At 37.6% G+C, this 9,128-nt stretch overlaps 1 protein-coding gene across 1 annotated transcript in view; it reads right to left on the bottom strand.

Moving 5' to 3' along the window:
• LOC138029038 (CD63 antigen-like) overlaps positions 1-9,128 on the bottom strand; it is a 21,403-nt gene extending 12,275 nt beyond the window's left edge. The window contains exons 1-6 of the mRNA XM_068876707.1: positions 8,911-9,128; positions 7,122-7,310; positions 4,639-4,713; positions 2,943-3,035; positions 955-1,113; positions 191-274 (exon numbers count right to left, since the gene is read on the bottom strand). Coding sequence (XP_068732808.1) covers positions 191-274; positions 955-1,113; positions 2,943-3,035; positions 4,639-4,713; positions 7,122-7,310; positions 8,911-8,985 — 675 coding nt within the window. The 5' untranslated portion in view covers positions 8,986-9,128. The remainder of the gene's footprint in view (positions 1-190; positions 275-954; positions 1,114-2,942; positions 3,036-4,638; positions 4,714-7,121; positions 7,311-8,910) is intronic.

Here is a 9,128-nt window from a genome sequence, read left to right on the forward strand (position 1 = left end):
TCGGTGGAGGGTAGTTCTTGACGCTTGCTGAAGTACTTGTACGATACCTTTTTTTAGTACCAATACCGATACTTAACGTAATTAAAATTATTCCCCCAAAAAGAGTCAAGAAATAAGACCCAACTGACCCCCAAAAAATATGAATTCACACCTTTGTGCCTTAATTATGGATTGTTTTCGATAAACTCACCTGGAATAAAGCTATACCCAGAGCAACACCACCAATGACTAATAACTCATCTTCAAACAAAGTCACTGCTGTCTCATAACACCCCTAGTACAAAAGGAGATGCTTCAACTAACTTTGTGGCACTTAAATAAAAAAATACGACTTTTATCCTGTATAATACAAAAGTGAAAGGGCTCAATTACATTTTTTCAACATTTTACCTTTACAAAGCTGTCCACACAAATGCCTAATACACTTTGAAAACACTCTGAGCACCTTTATTTAAAACTTAAGATGATATTATTTTATGATAGCCTCTCTTTTGTTGAAATGTAAATGGCCCAAAGCGGCGAAATTTTTTGGTGACTAAATTACTTAAGCTGGTGATTGACCAAATCTGAAAACTTAGGGGCCAGCTGGCCCCTAGGCTTTTCCCTGAAAGTCAAGCACTGCTTATATATTAGCAGTATTATCTCAGGTAAAAATTCAAAAAAGAATTTGATTTTTTTGCTTTATATCTTTGTGCCATCCATGCAAAATGGGCAGTACACACAACCTGCAGAGTGAGAGACTACGTTTGAATAGTAATTGACATAACTTATTTGGGTTCTACACTCCTTTATACTTGAGAAAACCCAGTCCACCCAGTAACACAGCGGACAGCCCTCTTTCAATCTTGTGTTACCTGCTTGATCTCAAGGAATGTATCACAATTATAAATAGTCTAATTATTACTGCAGGCAACAAAGCTTTTAGCTAAAAATTTAAAACATGGCTATCCATACCTTTTGAAATATTGTGTGTGGATGACTTGTTACGTTAACATTGCAGTTAGTTTCTTGCTTAACACAGCAAGACTGTGGCACCGAATTATTGGATGACACTCCTGTACTCCAGTCTTTGTCAAACCAGTCAGTGTAGTTCCTACTGCCACAACATTTTAACTAGAAGAATAATAACTGTAATTAGAAATTATTCCATGATATGTGGGATTTGAGGTGGCAAATAGCAAGCAAGACACTGAGCACCAACTTAGCTATATAGGCATTCTCATATCCAACAAGTGCAATTTTTCCATTTTTGAAACATAACCAGTGCTACCAGTTTCAATATAAAGTGTTTTCATGTGATGTCAAGGTAGCCATGTTGGTGTTCCTAAACAATGGAATGGCCTCCACAATGGTGTTCCCAACTAATCCTCCAGGAATCGAGCCCTATTATCATGTAAACATTTCTCATTTCAATGGAAAAACAAGACTAATGATCACACGTGTGAAAACACACTATTCAGCCATACAGCATTTCAGATGAAAGCTATGCTCGAGTGAGCCAACCAGAATTGCAATATCCAAGAGTGAAATGTAATTTATAACAGTTGATAATTTTATACTGTACAACAACTGTACAATTTTGTAACATCAATAATTTTAAGCGTTCATCAGGAGAAATCAATCCTAAGTTAGAGGGCCTCAGAATTTTTTTCCTCATTATTCAAGAGGTTTCTGTTTTTAGCTTTTTCAACGATTGGCATCTCACACATCGATCACAAATTAGGTAAATGAGTCATAAGCAAACCTCTCAACAAAACAATAAATATGTATGAAAAAGGTTGCCTACGTAGCTAGTGAGTTCTGTTGTTGCAGAATGCAAGAGAATTCGAGTGGTTCCCCCCCCTCCCCCCCCCCCGGGGGAAGGAAGAACTGCCTGCCAGGATTGGCCACCTTTTCGAGTAGTCCATTCACTGGTATACGGACAGTTTTGATTGGATATTAGTACACGTCATGAATTCAAATGTTTGGTTAACCTGATAAATCCCAAGAGACAAAGTGGTGTGTAATATTTCCATCCAGAATATTCCCCTCACAAACTATTACTTTGGTAGAAAATGCAACCAAATCGTCAGATTCAACTTCTCAGTAAGACTCAATTTGTTTCGTCATTGCAATATTCTTGAAGTTCCTTCTTCTCAAAGAAACCACAAGTTCTCCTGGCAAATAAGGAGCAAGGATGGCACAGTCGGTTAGTGCGCAGCCTTGGTGCAAGAGGTCCTGAGTTTGATTCCCGGATCTCACATCCTTGTTTCGACTTCTTTCCGTTCTGCGTAGCTTAGGTAGCTTTAAATACTCGTAAAACAGAGTACTGATGGCGAGGAGGGAGTAAAATGAGTGCACCGTCGACCTCAGGTTTGTCAGTTGAATTACTGTTACGAGTTATCGACATTAAATACGGTTGCTCTACTTTTTTTTTTAAGGATGGACGAAAGACAAATTCGCCACTGCTGTCCATTTCTTCCTACATAGATTCATGATCATTGAACTAAACTTTTCCACACGCACACTTGGGAAGGCAATAATCACTTTCACGTCTGTAGTGGCGTTTTTAATTATAATTAATTCTTCCATGGTTTGGTGAGAAGTCGAAATTTTAACCAGCTTTCAGAGGCTGATGCCAGAATTCCAAAATTTCATGCAGGGTGCTCGAAACGTCTTATTAAAATAATAGTGATTTTTGGCTCCAGCACGTTTCTCAATAGTTTTGCAAGGAGATCTTGGATATATAAGCTTATAACGAACATTTTAAGAACACTTTCAGGCTGATTTCTCACTAAGCACCCCTCAGCCTTGAACCTGAAAGAAAATGTTCTTACAAGGGGGGGTTTACTGTATCTATAACACAAAAATAAAAAGACACCTCAAGCACATTGTACATCCGACATGACAGTATAAAGACAATGGCAAAAACCACAACATTTTAGTAAAAATATTACTAAAACCTCTTTTTGTAGCCCATCCCAAGCATGTGTGAAACTCTTTTCTTTATAATGATCCAAAGCTGCATCCAAACCATCGCTAAAACCTTTCTTGATCTGAAATAAATCAAGGAAAACCAAACTCACTTTACTGTGCTTCTTGGATAAGGATGATAAACCATAGGCCCCATCTCACAACCCTTCAACGTTCATAATCCTGTGGGATATAAAATAACCCACACACAGTCTTGTCGCAAAGAGTAGGGCATGTAGTTCCCAGTGTTGCGGTCTGTCTCCTGTGGTGTATCATGGTTGGGAGGGTAAAATTAATGCTCGGGAGATACTAGCTACACCAAGCTACTCTAAAATCTGAGGATAAATAATGATATGAACTGAATTGAGCTGTAAGGGAAAAACGTTTAATAATGACAGGGAACACTCTTGAAAATTATGAGATTTATTTTGAGGAAGGAAGGGTTGTGTTATCTCCTTCCGTTACTTTGGCTATAATAATTCAATTATGAAGTTGACATTCTTCTGACTTATAAATATACTGATCTTTCAGCCAGACGAGTGTTCTTGTAGTACACTATGATTCAATAGTCCAGCCCTATTTCAATTACCACTTCAGTTATTACCACTTCCCTCTCTGGGGTATATACACTATACCTGTATGTAAGACATGTGGTAAAGGTCTTAAAGATAAATAATACAAAACTACGTAAATTCACACAGATGTGCTGCATGGGTACAGTTATAAATGGGGCAATAAATGCAATGTTAGGTCTGTTGAGATGCTAAGTAAGCTTGAATGAAACTTAATAACACTGTATAAACTTGGTTATTGTTGCAAGGATTAAATGTTATGGAAAAGTTTTGTAATAGGAATAATAAATCTCATTCAAGGAAGGTCAACAGCAAGGTCCACAGTAACTGCTTTTTCTTATTTTTACACAATCATTCTTAACAATTCAAAACATTTAAGAAATTAAAGATTAGAGCATAATCAGTTTGACCTTAGCTAGATAAGGTACACCTTACTTAATGTCGGAAGTTCCTTTTCCCTCTAGCTCTAGGGTATTCTTTCAGGAAGCTGACTAAAACAGCGACCTTGGTACTAGTTTGCTAAGATAGGGACCTGGCACTAGTCGGCCCATGTGTGTTACGTTTCCACTCATTTTCCTTTCTTATCATTCTGTTTGCATATGCGACATGAGACTCAGTTGATCTGTGGTAAGACCAATTAAACCAATGTCCTTAAAAAATGGGTGGACTATTTAACGACTGTAACCATTTGTTCTGAAGATCTCCATTCATGTCAAGATGATACGATAAGTTTAGATGTCAAAATATCAAATCTTTCACCCATTCACCCCTATACCGGCCTAAACCAGCCATACTTAGTATTTTACTCTGTCTAATGCCAGACAATTTTACAATGGGGAACCCCCAGGAGTCAATGGATTAAATACTAATCATTATAGTCATAAGTGAAGATCAAGAAATTCATTATTGCTCTCATTATCATCGTCTTGTTCCTTGAAATCGTTTCCTTACATAAGCCACCAGAGGTATTTCATTTTCACTGGCAATTATCTTTAAAAGCAAAGCATTTTCTCAGACCCTTGGGAAATTTTTCTTCAATACCCAGAGGACTAACCTAACCCAATGAACTTTATGCTTTCACTGGCGCAACCAAGAAAAATGCAACATTTATTACCTTATGTCGAAAGACATATCCAGTTATTGATCCACCAAGCCCGACAAGGAACAGAATTCCAAGAATCACAGCAAACTGAAACACAACATGAAAGTTATGTGAAAAATGCATTTAAGGTTAATTTATCTCAGGGCTGTCAATAAGGGCTGGTAGCCGGCCAAAACCACCAGCTAGTAAGCCATTTCCAGCTGGCTACTTTTGTCTCATTTCACCACCAGTCAAGATGAAAAATCTTACACTTGCTACATTATCATCGCAGAAACTTATAAGACATTCTTCTCCCCATTTTGAGTGGAATTGACGACATATTTTATAAAGATTAAGCAAGAAAAATCACAACAAAACTGCTCATGCTCAATCGTTCATGTGAATGGTGTGGAACGCCTAGAACATTCAACTGAATAGTTCCCAGTCTTGTGCTTAATCTGATGAAACAAGATGATGTCCTTGTCGAAGAGAGAACATTATTCCGCCCACAGTCAAGTGAGCAAAGCTCACTTTCATGGCTGTCTACTTTTAATTATAAGCCTAAAGCCTTCTACTTTCACATTTATTGAGAGCCCTGTTATCTATAATAATTTTAAATTGACCAATAATTGCATTTACATAAGGAGAGTGCAATTTCTAATCCTGGGTATCCTGTGCATGGGGTGAGTTTTTCATTTGCCTGCTTTTTCAGCACCATCTTGAATTATGTCATAATAAGTGCATGCACATCCTAGCAACAAACACACTTCAAAATCAATGACTACTCCCAGATTTATGTCTCCTTAAGTGATGAATGGTCAGGATTCCATTAAATGAGTATTCCCATTGAAAAAAAGGCATTAGGATGCATAATTATGCATCTACGATTCACACATATCAATGGTCTCTCATCCAGATAACAACCCCACCCAATAGGGATTAACTTCAATGACCATTAATTTGTTGTGAAAGTATCCTTTAGAAGATGAGTACTGAAGCAAGCTGTTAGTTTGGACTCAAAAGTCTTCCTTGTGTATATTTAACTGTACTTCATTCACCAAGGTTGCTGGTCGCCCGGGGCACCTTACTTGTGAGCGCGGGTGACCAAGTTTCTGAAAGAGTAGCCCGAACGGGCGCCGAACTTATCACAACGTGATTCATCCTTACTTTCTTGCTGGAGATTAAACGATGAAAAAAGCTATATGGTTGGGGAGACGGCAGCCAAGCAAATTCCACAAATAAATGACTCTTTGACTTGTAAATACGTTAACATTAACATAACATTGCTGAGGGATTTCGTAGCGTTACCTCCTAGTAGAGCACGGAGACTGGGTTGCATTGTGATTCCCAAATATGGAAAAACGACCTGATCATGAAAGGGCAGTTAAACTTGCAGAGGAATGTTCATCCCATCGGCTCTCAAGAGCCTACTAGTAAATTATGGCATAATATTATTTGTAATGTGATTTCTTAACCTTGAATTAAATGCTGAAAGAAAATATTTCATGTTTTGGTGATGTCTGCACCATAGTACATACCAATGAAAAAATCACTCGGGCTACTAACTTTTAATGTTGGAAGCCCAAAGGGCTCCCAGAAAATTTTCTTAGGCAGCACCCTTGTTCACACAGTAATTCACACTTAACTTGCAGTGAAAAAGAAGTTGAAGTGAACTAGGAAATGATCAAGATCTCAGCCTCAATGCCAGTGTTACTCAATTCTTTTTCTCTTCAGTCTTTCTGGGTTTCTAGACATGTCTTCTGAGGGGGCTATTTATGTTGTATTGTTTCCTCAGAAACAAAGCGTACAGAGTAGTTATTTAATGACCACTTACTTACCTTCTTAAATAAAAAAGATTGCACTTACTTATGATTCAGAGTCTAGCCAAGGGTAAAGTATTTCAATTCCGTCACATGAATCATGTACTCAGTGTTTAATTTGAAACCATTTCAAGTACAAGCCTGTATCCTCAAACTTCTGTACTATAAGATCGTTTCTTTCCATTCCTTTCTCCTTTGCTTCCAAAGTGACGTTGAATGTACTTCACTAATCTGAGTTTCCTACTACCTACATGTAGTCTTATTCATCATTTGCTTTTGCATAACTGTCATACCCAATTTCTTTCTTTCAATTTGCATTCATTTCAAAATGGTGCTGACCTGGCACTAGTCTGCCCATGTTTGTTACTTGTTACTCAATTTGCTTTCTTGCCATTCTGTGCATGTAAATGCGACACAAGTTATCAGTGTTAAAACCCATTAAACCAATGTCCTGCTGAAATGGCTGAACTCCTATTTATTACCAGTAATTAACGTGTTTGAGGTCAGCATTTAATAAAGAGCCAAAGTCAATAACTCATTTATTACTCATTTATTATGCAGTACAACTAAACTTGTTATACCAGGATTGTGTTGATTTGCTTTCCAATCCAACATTGAGATTGCAGTTTGCAAAGCACACTCTTGCAACAGACAGTTGGAACTAGGGGTTCTACCAAGAAATTTGCATTCACTTACGGATTTCAACATGCACACTTGTTCTTTGAGAGCTCCACAACAGCCAAGAAAACCAATCAGTGTAACAAAAGCCCCTGTACCGATTAGAACATAGCAGGCTGTGGAGTAGTCATAGCTGGATAATTTCATGTAGTCACTAAACTGAACACGTGCCCAGATACCCACACCAAGAAGACCCAGTCCTGTTAGCTGTCAATAAAGAAAAACAACAAATTAAATAATTAAAAACATTCCAATAATAGACTAAGAATGCATCTTGTGATTTATCTTGGCTTACAACAACTACAATAGTATTGAAGAGAAGATTTCTAGGGAATGCTTGGAAAAAAATCAGAGTGCTTCTTGTAACTGGAGTAGAAACTATGACTGTCTGATTACTAATTCGATCCTCCATCACTGAGCGAAAGGAGACTTTAAGGAGCTAGGTCATTAAAATAGCCTAAGAAATTAAATAAACAATTGAAATGGGTTTATAAACTGGGTTAATTATTATTATTAAATTCTCAACCTCGGATAATGCAATTCTCGTGCTCTGATTGGTTCACTCAATCTCGGTTATCAGCTCATATACCTTAGTTTGACCTTATATGGTAAATGATTGCGCTTAGCGTTGCTAAACTAAAAACGTTTACGCCAGAAAGCGAAATTTCTTTCAGTATAAAGCAAAAGAAAAACGTTTCTGTGGAAAGTTTGGATCACTTTCGAAGCTTAGAGATACGTGAAAAGGTAAGAAATGTTTTTGTGATGAGCCTGCGTCTATCTGACCACGAGGTATTCCACAACATCGCATCTTCATCAACTTTTTTTGATTTCCCTAGGATTTTCTCGCTTTTTTCGCAGGTATTTCGTACTTCTAAACTTTTGGAGTTTAAGGAATTTAATAAAACAATTATTCCATTCGCGCTCGTTGGATATGAGAGTGGTTATATCCAACTCGGCGCTACGCGCCTCGTTGGCTATTTACCATCTCATATCCAACGCGCGCTCATGGAATAATTGTTAAATATCATAAATTGACCACCACAGAGAAATTTGAACACTGACATTTGCCCTAATGTTCAAAACATCAGCTTTCAAATTTTCTCTGTGCATTGAAAACACAATCATCTCTTCATTTCATCTACTGGGGGGGGGGGGGGGGGTTAGCAATATTATTTTCATTTCAGTCATCCACTTCAACCACAGTATTCATCTCAGACGGCATGAAGAGTGAGCTGAGTGAATTCTAGAAAACAACATTTCGGAACATGACGTTTTACTTAGGCCTGACGATTGAATCACAGAGATGTCGCCTCAAAACCAGCTGGCAGTTCTTTACCATTAAGCTTATCTGTGATTGTCACAGATCAATTTCAACTTGTATTGACAAATATTCAAAAGATCGAGCTGACAGACAAAACAAAATGGATGAAAAAAGAAAACTTTTACTTTCAAAAATGAAGGCGCAGTCATTTTTATCGAGACAACAAAATACTTCAAAAATTCTTCTTTATTTTACAATAAAATCGTCAGTGTAAGCTTGTGTTAATTCATATACCATTCAAGCGAAAGCTTCAGCATAAATCTTGTAATCTTAGTGCTTAACGAAATTCGCGTACAAACGCGTTTTGTATCCCCCAATTCCCTTTTGCGATGCCTGTTGATGCAATATTCTTCAAGGGCCCATATCTGAGTATATCAGCCAAGTTCAAACCAGAGGAATGTTGACATTTACTTAATAAAAAGGCTTACGTTTAAATACCCTCTATTAGTTTGAATAAAAGTAAATCGCAATTTGAGATTAGCTTACCCAAAACAAGGCATTGAAAGCAAACAGCATGAAACGAACACACTGCATACAAGGACCAAGCTTGCCCTCCGCCATGCTACTCAATTTAATGTATCACAGCGCTCGTATTAAGAATGGCAATTTGGAAATACTGGACACAAAGTGCGAATACAAAGACACGGAGGAAAGTGCTGCCCCCAATCAGATCCAAGACGAATAAACGAATATGCGATGGGTTC

The sequence above is a fragment of the Montipora capricornis genome, chromosome 13 (assembly GCF_036669925.1).
Source record: "Montipora capricornis isolate CH-2021 chromosome 13, ASM3666992v2, whole genome shotgun sequence".
Lineage (NCBI taxonomy): Eukaryota > Metazoa > Cnidaria > Anthozoa > Scleractinia > Acroporidae > Montipora > Montipora capricornis.